Source organism: Hydractinia symbiolongicarpus, chromosome 10 (genome assembly GCF_029227915.1).
Source record: "Hydractinia symbiolongicarpus strain clone_291-10 chromosome 10, HSymV2.1, whole genome shotgun sequence".
Lineage (NCBI taxonomy): Eukaryota > Metazoa > Cnidaria > Hydrozoa > Anthoathecata > Hydractiniidae > Hydractinia > Hydractinia symbiolongicarpus.
In genome coordinates, this window is record NC_079884.1 from 14,755,248 (window position 1) to 14,770,723 (window position 15,476).

The 15,476-nt window shown below is 31.7% G+C and overlaps 1 protein-coding gene across 8 annotated transcripts in view; it reads right to left on the minus strand.

Annotated features, from left to right (window-relative positions):
- Positions 1-15,476, minus strand: part of LOC130613202 (E3 ubiquitin-protein ligase rnf213-alpha-like) — a 108,615-nt gene that overhangs the window by 77,575 nt on the left and 15,564 nt on the right. For 5 of the 8 annotated variants that reach the window (XM_057434536.1, XM_057434534.1, XM_057434535.1 and 2 more), the window contains 8 exons: positions 12,760-12,813; positions 10,539-10,592; positions 8,112-8,627; positions 7,755-7,832; positions 7,536-7,678; positions 7,440-7,463; positions 6,944-7,138; positions 81-295 (listed from right to left, as the gene is read on the minus strand). In XM_057434536.1, the coding sequence (XP_057290519.1) occupies positions 81-295; positions 6,944-7,138; positions 7,440-7,463; positions 7,536-7,678; positions 7,755-7,832; positions 8,112-8,627; positions 10,539-10,592; positions 12,760-12,813 (1,279 nt within the window). The remainder of the gene's footprint in view (positions 1-80; positions 296-6,943; positions 7,139-7,439; positions 7,464-7,535; positions 7,679-7,754; positions 7,833-8,111; positions 8,628-10,538; positions 10,593-12,759; positions 12,814-15,476) is intronic. The other 3 variants (XM_057434539.1, XM_057434538.1, XM_057434537.1) reach the window with 2 other exon arrangements.

The window sequence follows — 15,476 nt, forward strand, 5'->3', positions numbered from 1 at the left end:
AAGCCTAACGAAGTTATTATATATCTTGATTATAAGGATTTAATAGAAATTTAACTGATTGAATAGCCTAAACTAGTTACTTTGTTCATATAATCCACAGCACTGTCGATACAAACGAAAATCAGGTTGTAACAATCTGTTGCGAAGAGGATGAGAATAAGGCGAATACAAATATTCCCACACAATATTGCCATCTTTTCTCTGAATAACATACTTGTACTCTATTTCAATCTGGAAGTAGAATTTTGGTGCTCTAAGTTCTCCATGTAGTACCGCAAATCTGTTCCCAAGTGTACTAAAAATAAAAATTTAATCAAGGTTATAAGAATTTGACCAATTATAAGATAATTTGAATATGATAATACGAAGTGCATGTGACGGTCATATTGGATGTGTTCATTTTCTTTTAAAGTCGCCAAAACTTTTCTTTTGAAGTTGCTAAAATTTTCTTTTGAAGTTGTCAAAAAAAAAATGTATGTCTCATATGTTAAATTTTGTGATGTTACGGCGCGACGTCAATAACACTACTTTAACGTCAATATCCTATATTAAATTAATGAAGCCATTACAGTGCACTTAAAACTTTGAGGCCTAGCTTGGAAACGAGGTGGTAACGTCAATGATTATTCACCGTGTGGGTAACTAAGGACCACCTAGGACCAATTTGGGTAATTTTCCCAAACCTGGGTCCCAGAATCCGTTTCAGAATGGACGAGTTGATGACGTCATCAAAAAAACCCTTTAAACCCTAACATTTTGGCAACCGTTTATTAAAAGTACATAATTCTATACATTTTCTTGATCACCGTTTCAAGATCTATACATGAAGGCAACAGGTATACAAATTTCTATTAATAAAAATTTTGGGGTTTTGACGGGCCATTGCGGACGTCAGCAAAATATTTAAACCCTTATATCTCATTAACCGCTTATCAAAAGCACATGATCATAAAAATTTTCTTGATCAGCAGTTTCAGCTCTACACAATATAGGCAACGTGAAAACAAGGTTCTAATTTTTTTTCTGGATGGGTTGCTGATGTCATCAAAATTCAAATGACACTTCTTTTTTATTTTTATCCTGCCTCAGTGGATTTTTTCACGGGCTTTAACGACTAGTTACAACTAATTTTATGGCTGTTCCTTGAACTTGGACCTATGATACAAACCATTGAATCCATTTTTGACATTTTTTAATGGTGAGAATTAGCTACTCTTGCTGGGCATCCAGTGCAATTAAAGCTGTTTAGACATAATTGTCACAAACAGTTGCACTGGTATCTACTGACGAATCATCAGGTATCATATAATTACTCCTTTCTTTTTAAAAAAACAAGGTTACATATTGAGTAAATATGGCATACCGTTTACTTGGATATGGATAAGTTACAAAAGAGAATAAAAAACAATAGAAATTGTACAAAAATTTGATAATTTTTTAAAAAAAAGGGCACATTGGTTTGTTACATGGCTTAGCTGCATTAAATGCAGGATAGCATGGGTTTTTATTTTGGCTAAAATTATGGGAGAGTTATTTTAAAGAAAATGTTACACTGTATGCCTGTACTAAAGTGGTCAACCTGGATGTGCAGCATGGTTTACCTAAACTTAATTGCTTAACATGGCATTTTACGCCAGGTCAATCCATTAGTATACTATATTTTGAAAATGGCTTTACATTCAACATACAGCAATTATATATATGGCTTAACTAATTTGTAACAATAGATGCAAAACAATTGCCAATTTGGCATGGGGTGCAAATTAAACAAATTTAATGTGACCATGTTAAATAAAATCTATATAATAATACGACACGCAAAGGACAAGTCACTTTCTTACGATGTGGTGTTACTCTAAAATTTACCACCGTATTTTCCGGTATATAACCCTCACTCGCAGCTCAGCTTTTTTAGGAAGTTATAAACTAGAAGCCATCAGATAGCCCGCACCTTCGTATAACCCGCACAAAATTTCAATGAATGTGTTTTACTTACCCGCACCTGTGCATAACTCGCATCGTGTTAAGAAAAAAATTCAGCGTATTTGTACTTACCCTAATAATTTTATAAACATGTGCGTGTGTTCTGTTTTTTTTCATGCTGGAGACAAGTGGGGGACGTTTAAACATGTAAACCCCAAACACGAGAACCGAGAGTCTAAAGTAGCGATTCTCTCAGTTTAAATTGACAAGATCGACTTGACAAATTAATTTGACAAGTCGATCTTCTGCTAATGCCGACAGTACTAAATCAGACAATGCTGTTTTCTTTTTATTTGTAGACATTAGTTTCAGCCAATAATAACTCTTGCTTCCTGCGATTAAACAAACAAATAAAAAAAAAACTATGCTATCAGGTTATAAACCTGAAGTAAAATCTCTGTTTTTTATGTATATTTAAGTTTTTTTGCATAAAAATAAACAACATAATAATTATCACGGATTGTCTGTAACAGCGATGTACGGAACGTTCTTTTCTAATGTTTATAGAATTTTGTTATCTACTTATATCTCAGCAATCACAGTGTGCATGATAAAATGAATGGCGGCAATGAGGAGGAGATAGTTGGGTGTGTCTTATTAATTGTATTTTATATATTTATTTTTGATATTTTCAGTGACCACCTGTTGCTCGAAGTTAGCGAAGATAAAAAAGAAAATTATTATCTGTACTTTAATTTTAACATTTTTAACTTTTTTTAACAGGAATTAATAATTAACTCCTGGGCACTAGGTTGTGAAATACGTGACAATGAAACCAAAAAATGATACCTGCTATATTGCTCTATTACCAGAAGCAAATCATTTCAATGTGCCCAATGTAAATAGATTAGAATTACATTCAACACAAAAGAAAAATGATCTCCAGAATTGTGTTTCAGAGAGAGGTCGTAATATTAGAATTGGCAAGCAATTGAAAGTTGAAGCAATTTCACTGTGTGAAAAAAATTAAATCACGTAGTTGAAGTAAGATTACGTAGATATAGGATCACGCATGCAGTTATATTAATGTACGCATTTTATCCGGTTGCTACTATTTTCTTCATTGAATGTAAAAATTTTTAAATTCACAATAAATGACAAAAAATTTAAAACTTATCAACCCGCACCACATTATAACCCACAATAACGGTGAAAGTCATAAAAATCAAGTTCTAACCTGCGGGTTATATACCGGAAAATACGGTAAGTTAAAAAACACGCAAATCGGAGGGTTACTATTTAAACATTTAATTCTCTTTTCTTATTACTTTAAAAAATAAAACTCTATTTTTTATTTTATTAAAACTAATCTTTAATTTATTTTTAAATGTTTTTATATGTTTTTTTGTTTTAAAAGCCTCGTTCGTCGTTATAGATAGAATAATTTAATTTTACCCCCGGTTTACTATGTGTGCACCGTATCTCACGGAAACAATTTGCTTATCAACTGAAAAAAGAAAACCGAAGCGAAAAAGGTGTCTCTTTTTCAAAGTAATCCTGAAAAAGGTTATTTCAAACAAGGCATGCCAATGCTTACTTATCATAAGGTTAGCTTAATCATCATTTTTGTGTTCAGGTACTGAGGTTGCTTCTTTTTATAGAAAATCTATCGAATTCGAATATGAATGTAATTCGAATCTCAAATGTAAAAAAAAAACAAATTGTTGTTGTCGAAAGAATTTGGTGTTGTTAGTTAGAAATACTTTTTAAAAAAAGTACGATCATATAACATCACAAATTGATTAAAAATGTATCAAATAATTGTATACACTTCCAATTTATTAAGTGATGTTTAGTATTCGAAGTAAAAAACTGATTAAACTTTCATTCAGAGAACGCTCGCAAGCTACCTACTAATAATGCGGAAGAAAAGCAGGTGTGTTGTTTAGATTATTTAGCCATTTTAGCTCTCAAAGCTAAATTTTCCCTTAAATATTCACTTTCTTGTTGTGTCTTGAGCAGGAAAATGTTTTCTTTAAGCACTTTTTTTGAAAGAATATATATACTCTAAACAATAGGTCAGAAGCTAGGAATATCCTAAGAATATGTCTAAGCTTGATTATTCTAAATATGAACATTTGTATGACGCACAAAATTGATTAAAAGTTTTCTTTTTTTATTGCATATTAAACAAACTGAACTGTTTTTTGTCCAAGTAATGGGCCGTTACATGTAGTAGAAATTGCCATTAGCTATAGACTTATAGCAGGCTTTTTTTTAAGGCATTATTTATTTTGAGGCCATGGCCATGCTAAGAAAATATTACGAATAATGAGGATAGGATTTGTCAAGTTAAGAAGATGAAGACTGAAACAAACAAAAAAAAAATATTCTTATAAAATGCAGTGTGTATATCGTAGAGAAGTAATTTTTCCGTGTTACTGTTTTTAACGCTACAAAATGGTTAATGTCGTTATAATAAACCTTAATGTAAACAAAGTTAAATAGTTAAATCAATGTTTACATCTGTTACGTTCCAATCGTTTGAAATATTATCCGATTCTTAAATTCGAAAACGCTGCATTGTTATCATGCACGGCACGTTTGCACATTGGGAGGGTTGCTGTATGCAATAGACTTAATAGCTGATTTTGTATGATGCATTAAAAACTGTACATTGTGGAAATTTTTCAATAACCTTTTTTGTGTGACTTAACGATTTTTCCTAATGTCTGGTATACTATTTTCTTTGGTGTACTTCTGGCATGGCAAAGGAAGTATATAGTTTTAGCAGATTTAGCTTTATACATCTTTGATTGTGTTAGACCTTTTGAATTTTTATTTCATTTTATTTCTATTTTTTTGCACGATCTGCCTATATTTTTAAATGTTTTGTTTCAGCGGGTATAAATATAATACAGATTGTGAGCAACCTCAATCCCAGGGCTTTTTTCTCTCATTATTTTTTTTTATTGCTGCACATACTTATTTTTTTGGACGTTTTGTTTCAGCAGTTATAGGTATAGAATAATGCAAATTGTGACTTTTAAGAATTCAAATTACTGTGTTCTATGTTTTTATTTGGCACCCATCATATGGACTCGATGAAAGATTCAGTGGATTCTTCCACAGGACTTCGGCTAATCTTATATATTAATTCCCTTGCATGAGTAACTATGTCAGCCCACGACACACAAATCACTCTGTCTTATGACATGGCCGTACACTAAAATATCTTACAGAAACAAGTTGTTTATCTGAAAAAATAAAAACCGACTGAAGAAGGTTGTCTGTGTTTCAAATTAATTATGAAAAAAGTTATTTCAAACAAAGCATGCCAATGTTTACTCAACATGAGGTTAGCTTAAAAGCTTATATGTTTTTTTTTATATTTTCCAATTTTGTGTTCTGAGGTTGTATTGCATTCAAATATGAATATGCTATATAAAATATGCTTTTTCTATTTTTGGTAAAAATTAATAAATATAGATTAGACATACCGTAAAAAACAGTAAAAAAAATTTCAATTTGTACTTTAAATACCACCCAGAAAATCCTATCTTGTTTGACAGTTGCCTGGCAAATGTACCTTGAAGTTGATTGAAGTTTCTAATTTTTATTTAATTCATGTCAGGACCTATGTTAATGGAGTAAAAGCACTTTAATTGCCACTGTTGCAATTCGCGAAAATATTTTCTTGATAATTTTTTGTCAATGCTGACATTGTCCCAGCTGTAGAAATGTGGAGAGTCATTAGTCGGTGACCTACTCCTGAACCCTTATATTACTAACCCAGATGACAATCCTCCAATGAATCTCATTTGGACAGACAACTATTTAATTAATATTTTTAACAAAAAAATATGCTTTATTATATATTTATTTATTAGTGTATGAGACTGGAATTTCAGGTTAAAAATAATAGATCTAGAACTAAGATAAGAAGAAATAATGACCACCCTGGTGAGAAAATGTAAAATGTGATAGAAATTGCCCGTCCAAATAAATCCCCGCGAACTTTAAGTAAATTATCAATTTGCGACAATAAAATTCTTTTTTGTGGCAAAATAAAAAAATAATAAAAAATTTGATTCAAAAAATTGCAAAATTAAATTTTCACAAAAATTAATGTTCTTTAATATTCTATATTCTATTAAGGTATCTTCTTTCAACTCAAGTTAAATTTTAAACGCTTATGAAACCTAAAGTTAATCGATTTTTGAATGTGGAGGTGCAGCTAAGAAAAAAATTATAGTCGTAAATATTTCTTAAATTTACTGCATTCTTTACTAAACAGGATATATATTTTAAAACTAACATGGTGCTGATGCAATATAAAAATATTTTTTCTTTAACACATTCTTTAACATATTGCCGCACGTAGTGTTGTGGGTTCGTCTGCGGCTCCCAGTTCTGGCGGTCGCGGATCGAATCCCGCTCACTGCTTGGCAGTATGTTAGTGATGAACAAAGTAGTTCTTCTTCAATATGACTTACACAAATTATACTTGCCGTCATGATCAGAGGTCTAATCGGGGTGAAACATTCACTGTTGAGAATAAAATACTGATGTGCTATGATAAATATTCACCTATATGTATACACACCATTCGGATAAACTATCTGAGTTCATCGCCAACATATTGCCGCACGTAGTGTTGTAAGAGAATTTAATTTTCTGTTATTTAAAAAAAAAGTTGGGTTCTTTCCAAATATGATACGGAATAATCCATGTCAGGTGCCTTAGCAGAATATCAGATAAAAGGGTCATGCTGATGTCAGCAACAATTTTATCACAGAGTTTGTATTTAACTAAGTAACCTAAATTTTTAAGTCCTAAGTCCGCTCTAAACATTGACAAGTTCAAATTGTGTCAATCTAATATAGAAATAGTCAAAATGACTTCTTACTGATTGTAGAGCTGCCTCCTTTTAAGTTATACATCTAGTCTAATTTAAAGCTACCATCCATTTAAATCTTTCGTCCACCAGATTAAAACAATAATAAAAGTTTACACTTACCATTTGTAATTCATTTTTACTGCTGGTTGTGCAAAACATCCTAAAAGATGTGATCCGAAATATATGAAGACATGGCTTCCTTTCCATTTTTCTTTGTAATTTTCCTCAGGAACAGTGACAAAGAAATGTACCTCTAGCATTTCCTCGTGTGGTTTGTGTGGAATATTCACTAACTGGAGATCTTTTCTTTCAGCACTTAGAAACAAACCACAAAAACACAATGGTAAAAACCAAAAAGGTACTTGGTTTTAGAAGAACAATAAGACCAGGTAAATTAGAAATAGTTCTTGGTATAATCACATCAGTGGAATTTAGCAGTTTTCATAGTAATTACAAAAAAAATTAGTAATATTAAAAAGGCCTTTGTTTTGTTCATTTTCATGTTGTTTTGAACAGTGTATTAAAATGGTGTTTCCAGATATAGCTTTGTAAGTCATCTAGTTGTATTATTTTAAACATCGTTTGCATGGTCCATAGCCAAGCAAAAAATTATCACCTGGAATATGTATGCTGATAACCACTAAAAGAAAAAAAAAAAACTTCAGATATGTTTAATTTCTTTAACATTATTTAAGATTTTTATTTTACTTACTGCATGCCACTCCTAGTGTTCTGATAAATTGCATCAGAGTCTTGGCAAAACTGTCTAGAAGCTGTTGGTTGGTTATTTATAGCTGCTCCAAAAGACTGCTGTGGAGGGTTTTTCATTTTGTTTTCTGTAGTTTCATCTTTAGCCTGAATCAGAATTTATTTTTACTGTTTTATCAACTTAAATTATAAAAAGAACTACCTGTCAAACGATCAAACATACCGAAATATTAGCACTGATTTTTTTCCTTTTCTTTCTTTTCTTCTTATTTTCTTTTTTCATTTTCCTCATGTTCTTTCGCTACAAAAAATTACCACCAAAATTATACGCTAGAACCTTCTTTACTCTATATTTTGTGAACATTACAAATATATATATAATTTCAGTTTATTTAATTTAAATCAAAAGGACGTGTGATATGACCAAAAACAAATAGTCATTTCTAAGGAAATGATCACTGTCCATTCAGCAATGTTTTATACACATATCCTGATTATTACAACAGCAAACCTTATACAAAAAAAAAATTACCAAACTTCCTAAAATTTCATACAACATTTACAAACATTTACTATTTACCTTACGATTTTTGGCGTTTTTTTTATTGTTACTTGCAGCACTACTATCACTATCAACAACAATAGGACAGTTGCTCGCGCCAGATGTTCCAGGCAAATGTTGACTTGCACGTTCAAGTATCGTTATTTTTTCTGGCACCTTTGCTCTTCCATCTTTTCTGTCTTGAACATCATCATAATCATCGTCATCATCATCATCATCATAATCATCATCATCATCATCATCATCATTATCATCACCATCACCATTACCATCACCATCATTGTCATCTACATCACTATCTTCTTCTTCTTCTTCTTCTTCTTCTTCTTCTTCTTCTTCTTCTTCTTTTTCTTCTTCTTCTTCTTCTTCTTCTTTTTCTTCTTTTTCTTCTTCTTCTTTATCATAATCATTATCATTATCGTTACTACCAACATAATCATCATTATAGCCATCATCAATATTAACATTGTTTTCATTACCTTCATTAGTGTCATTGTCATTGCCATTGTCAATTTCTTTTTCCTGCCTTTGCCTCTAATTTAAAGGAAAATGAAGCCTTCATATAAAATTTAAGAAATTAGTTTTAGGAAAGCTAGTTTTAACATTAAATATTGGTGATGTGTTATAATTTGTATTTAGTTTTGCTTTCTAATAGCATTCCTCTGGCTGTAAAAAATCTGCAGTGACAGTTTAATTGTTTACTTTATTAAGATATGTGTGTTTTTTTAAAGATCTATGGCGGACGTACATAATTTTATAGTTAAATCTCGAGGGAGGTTTGTTCATTGCCAAAATTAATAAAACCACAAAAAATGTTTGCAAAGTTGAATTTTTAGTATGTGATGCCAATTTGATTAAATTAATTAATATTTAAGTGGCATACCTTCTCTCCTTTATAAAAATTTTTGGTCATATTAAAAACGTTCAGTGGGCGCTAGTACGAAAACTACATTGTGTCTCAGTTTTACCTCTGTTTTGTATGCTTAATTTTAGTCAAGGCTGCAAAGTTTATATGGAAAGATTACTACTCTATGTAAGAAAACTTCATAGTAAGTGAGTGAGCAAACTCACTGTACTTTGAAACGGATTGCAGAAGTTGGCAGAACATCGCAATGGTGGCTGTTTCAAAGAACACTCAGTTTCTTTCACATAGATATTATCTCCACTATTAAAGCTTATATAATTTACCATATACTATTGTTGTTCAATTAGTTGTTATATCTATATAAGAATACCGTCCCTTAATGTATAAATAATATAATGATGTATAAACTAATGGGCTGATAAAAACGTTCTGATTGGTGACAGCTTCCCATGGCAGGTTGGAACCACCCAGTGCTTTGTCCAGATCCATCACTATCACTATCAAACCAATAGCACAGTTGGTGGAGTGATTAGGCATGATCCTAATGGCTAGGGATTTAAAATGCCCTCAATTTTCATTTCTATCAATACATATTACTTACAATATAAAATGTGACCAAGCGTCCTTCAGTGCTTTTTGTCTTGCCGATTCCCGAAAACCTTCTGAATTACAATTAGACATCAAGGAACAAAGTGTAAGGCTTAGTAATCGTACTGTGTGATTATTCATTCTTTCTGCACAATGCTGAGAACATAGCTTCTCTCCAACCTAAGGCCCCCAATAACACAGGTGTTTTTTTATAGCCTTTACCCTGCATCTTAGAAAAAAATGTATCCCAGTATAAAGCATGATTATTCCAGGGATAAGATTTCTGTGGCATACACACCCATTGTATACATTTGCCATTCCAAAAAAGGTATGAACTGCTGGTATTGTGCAACAAAAGGGTAACTTCAAATTGCGAAATATCGGCAACCTGATATTTAAAATTTCAGCCTTTACATCTAATTAAAAGGTCTCCCAGGATTTATATCTCCTATAGCTCAACATCATGTGTGCCTGGTACTGGTTCAAATACAGTTCTTTTACATAAGAGGGTAGCTCAAATTGGTAGAGCAAAGCAAGTACATAATTTTCAAGTTTTATTCCCTATTAACCTCTTTTATTTTAGGTATTAGAAAAAAATTTAACTTTTTTTTGCATTTTGTTAGGAAAACAATACTTTCCAAATATGGCTGTAAGCGACAAATCCTTAGCTGACAGGTTACAACATTAAAATATTGTTTTTAAATTGGGTGTTTTAATTATTCTTATGGTGCTGTTTTCTTTAGAAGATAAAAAGTATGACTTACTTAATAAAAAAATCTACAGGCCAGATAGTATGTAAAAATCCTATTTGCCTATAGAGTCAAATCATTTAGGCAAGTTTTACACGCCAATAATAAAACGTTAATTATTGCAGTTGTCAAATCATCAATGGTATGCAAAGCAGACCAAAAGAAAGAAATCTTTGGACTAGACAAAATTTGATATTATCAGCTTTCACAGCTTATGATTGTTATAAGTTATATAAAACAAACCCCATTCTCATCTGTCTTTTCCACATGCATTGGTTGGAGGGAATCATCAGCATGCTAAAGTTCAAAATGTTTACAATATTAAAAACATTATATTTATTTTTGTTAAACCATAGATCCAGTTAATAACACACAATGATACTACATAACAAAAAAGGTATAAAAAATCCTGCAAATGTTCAATAATAAACAACGTGGTTTTCTTTAGTATTTAACACTTATATTTTCATATGACAGCACATCATTAACAGCACATCATTAATAGCACATCATATTGGATTCAAACTTGGTAGCAGAGGGGCAGAATCGGGACAGGATAGGATTAAACAGGCAATTCAATTTAAATAAGCAACTTATTAAATATCGAAATGTATCCAAATAGCGACCCAGCTCAGCTTAATCGAGTGGGCCGATTTTTTCAAAACTTTTATAAAATGTAATTATATAAGAGTATTTTCGTTGTATAAATTAAATAATATACCAAATTATAACGACAGACTTGATACAGAGGAAGTTGAGTTTAGATCTAACACTAGTCCAGATCAGATTGGAAGAGGTCATTAATATACCCCGTCCAACCCATGCCAGCATGGAAAACGGACGTTAAGTCGAGAATGATGATGATGATGATGAAATTAACAAAAGGTTTACTTTAATGTCACTTGTTACACAAATCAGAAAAAGAAAGAAAAAGAAAAGTTTAACTTTATCACGAAACAATCTTTAAGCACATTTCTAACCCTGTTTGCGTATAACAATAAAATATAGCTTTAGAATTTGCAGCACAATTCCTGTCTCAACAATATCAATATAAAGCAAAGTAATAATGCAAACTTACTACAGATTCCTTATTCTTTTCATCATTTTCAACTGGAGTATTAAAATTCTTTAAGAGCACATTTTATTTTTCTATAACCTATAAAGTCTGTCTGTACAAAGGAAAATTATTTAAGATTAAAAGCACGAACTGCTTTCAAGTTCAATATGCTGGCTTTCAAAAGTAATTTTATAACTGATGAGAATCTTTTTTAAATTAATATTTTTTCAAATTAGCAGTTTTTTAAAACATGGATACACATTCATTTGATAAAAATAGTAACATGCTATTGTTATGATGCTAAGCCATATTTTTGGTTTGTTTGGGGTGACACAAAGAAACTTAGCACTAAATCATTTTATTATTATTTCGATTTAAAATCTACCAGCAATGTATTCAAAATGATTGTTTTTTATTATTATGACCTTTAAGGAAGACAAACAATCCAAATAAATTGTAGGGTGGCCACAGCTACAAAACTTCATAACTGCAGGATAATTTAAGAGAAACGAGGTCAAATTTGAGAAGAAAACACCTAAAACGTAAATAAACCATCAAAATCAATATTCATGGGTAAAATCATTCCATATTTTAAATAATTGAATATTACAAGGAAGTGAAAAACTCCTAATAATCAAGCCTTTCCCTTTTAAATGTGGAAGGGCTGTTTATTTTGAAGTGCATTAATCCATCAGTTCTGTTGCAAAATAAACATGTTGGATTTTTGTCACATAAAACGTAATAACAAGAAATAAATGCCACATTTCAGGAGGAAGTGATATTTTTGGTCCAAATAAGATAGCATTCCTATTTCATGTTCTGTCATTTGGTTAACTGCTGCATTCAACAAAGAATTAAAGAAATTAGGATATTGCTGTGATAATTTTTTTAATCGTATCAAAATTTGCTTTATTAAAATGGGATAAAAAATAACATTCGTTTCTAAATTATATTATACCTACACAGCTTTAAATATAAAAGCATACACCTTAAAGGTGTCCTAACATAATGAAAAAAATAGGCAAAAATGCGAAAAAAATCTATGGGTGCATTATACTGCGTGATTGGGCATTAAAGGGCACAAATTCAAAAAGGAAAAATGGAAAGATCGTTTTGTGGTAACAACAAAACGTTCTCCTTTAAAACCAAGAAAAAGTAAAAAAAAATCCCCCTGCTCTGTAAGTGCAATTTTAATTTTAATTTTTTTTAATACTCTTAACACAACATGGATTGAAATTCAGCTCTTGTATTACTGAGAGACACTCAGAAAATACAGACCAATAGCTTTGGGGGCAAGCCATTTATGCCCTCCCCCTGAAACTTAAAGAGGTTCAACTTACGTGATTAATATCAAGATTATCGATTGTCTAATAGAAAGGCTGCTATTGCAAGTTGAATGCAACATACCTTTTTATCAACCTTACTTTCCACATCCATTGGTTGAGAAGAATCTTTTGATTTCTGAAAATAGAATTACTGCTAATTTGTCTAACAAAATGCTTTGGTTCACTATGATCAAAATTATCTAATTATTCACAGGTTTATGAAAAATTATGTAAAAAAGGTTAAACTAAAAGAAAACAAGGACCAATGTTGCATATATAGAAATAAGGCTTTTTCTGTATAATTTTTTTTTCAGTAAATAGGAAAACAGTATTGAGCATTATTACTTGGGTGAGCAGACAATAAACGATACTAATCAAATCAAGCACCTAGGTACTATTCACCAGTAATCCCTGTTGAAACGTCATGGAAACAGTTGAATCTTGAATTTAAATATGTAAACAAACAACTAAGCTTTGATTGTAAAGAAATAACTAATAAATGAAAAAGTTTATTACAAAGGTATACTTCAAAAACCTATACTCATCTTAAAAACTATAATACTATACTATACTGATATAAATTTTGCATGATTAACAAAAAATCAACAACCAAATATTACAGGGTTTGTCTTGTCATTTCACAGAAGTTTTATCGAAGAAATCTTTATGTTAAATATATGTTAAAAGTACATTTTCAACTTTGTGCTCTAATATATGATGAAATCATTGTTTTACTTCACATTTTTATTTTGATACCACTCTAAATTAAGTATTCCTCTGGGATAGGATTTTACAGACTTAAATAAACCTTGATTAGTTTGGGTTTTTTTAAACTCATGAGCCATTGCTTTATAGATGAATATATCCCAATTTATTATTTAAGTTCCATTTCTAAAAAAAAACATTTTCATTTGCATACTGTTTATTTCAGTCAAGACTCTAAAGACAACCTCTCGCAATATACGTTTGACATAGGCCAATATTTTCCAGTATTATCTTCATAAAATATTAGTATAGGCAACATCCTATAGTGCAAAAAGCTTATATTTTTTTCTCTGATTAGCTGAAACAGCACGTACAAACCTAATTGGTTGAGTAAAGTTATTGTTTTCCTGAAAAATGAGAACTTTTAAGAAATTGATTCCAAAATAAAACAATTTTTATGAACAAACATAAATATTCAGACATTGTAATTTTTCTTTTTTTTGCAAAGTCATTCCACTCCCAATAATTTCATCTGTGATTTATTTCTGAGAGATTTGTAACACATACAAAAGGAGACTTGCGTTCAACTCAATTATTATTAAATTACATGATCACATATTATCTTGCAATAACTTTATTCGCTGTTAAACAAAGAACTTCATAAACCATCAATGAGATTAAACAATAATTTACCACCAAGTATACCAAATACAATGATTTATGCTTGGTTTATACAAAGAGGATTGTCATATTACTTTATTGCATGAAAATTTGGCGACATGAAAATTTTTGCGGTCATTTTAACATAAATAAGACATAAATAAGACATTGTTATATATTTTCTCAACAGCACTTGGAAAGAATGGAGGGGATAATTGGATAAGAAAGTGTAGAGACTTGATAGTTCCTGGGGCAAAGCCCAGACCAGACCGAGAAAGACTTGGCAGGTGGTTATAAGGACAGACTTGATACAGAGGAAGTTGAGTTTATACCCCGTCCAACCCATGCTAGCATTGAAAATGGATGTTAAGCCGAGAATGATAATGATGATGATGAGGATGATGATGAGATAATCATTTTCCCTAAAGATTGGTGAATACGTCTGTGAAGTTTTGCTGCGGTTCAAAAATCCCATCATCTTCGTCATCACTTTGCTCATCTGATTCGCCGGGGCCACAACCATGGAGCTGCCGATCTTCCTCTGACATTTCTATAAAGGGTGTGATGTTGTTTTCGCTTTGAGCCGTCGACATTAAAAGATCGATATCTTGAAAGCGGTCCAATTCTGGTAAGGTGTCATAGCCTTTGTCGATCGCCTCTCTTATCCCAGATGCTTTTTTTAAAAATTACTTTCTTTCCCTCACTTGTGGTCATATGGTTGTAAAATTCCAACATTGAATATAGCCAGAGCTTCCTGGTTTGGCAAATACAATCGTTCTCGTTCGCTCTCGATGTATGGGATCAAAATCTCCTTGATAAGTTTCATGGATTCCTGTTCGTTGCTGTAATGTTTTTTGCTGACACTAATCGAAAAATGTGGTGGAAATTGGAATCTTGGCAAACTTTGGGTGGTTTTCCCTCCGTAGATCAATTGCATTCCCAGAAATTGACCATCCAGCGTGATTGTGCATGTGGCCGTTATAGCACGTTTGTTGTCACTTCCTTTGATGACAACTACCTTGCTATTCCGTTCAGCTAAAGTGGTGCTGGCAACTGGAACAAATTTTTGAAGGGGTTTGGTCGAAATTTTGGATAAGTGTTTCCGGTATTAATTTATCGGTTACTTTCCTTACGATTGAATGGTTGAAAAGCAGTTGCGTCTCTTTTTTGGCACCAGAGGGAATGGCAATCTTTGCAGTGATGGCCTTTCTTTGACTGAACTTCATTTTCTTAAATAAGCTTTGTGCCCAGGAGCGTTCGCCGATCGAAATAGGCAATACTAATCTAGGGTATCGTTTCATTAATGCTTTTGCAGTAGAGACGGCTACTGATCGTGTGATAACAGCCCCGCGATTCGACGCGGCCCGGATGTATCTTTGGACCATTTCATCCAAGAAGAAGAGGGTGTCCTTGTTTTTGTGTTGCTGGAGTAAA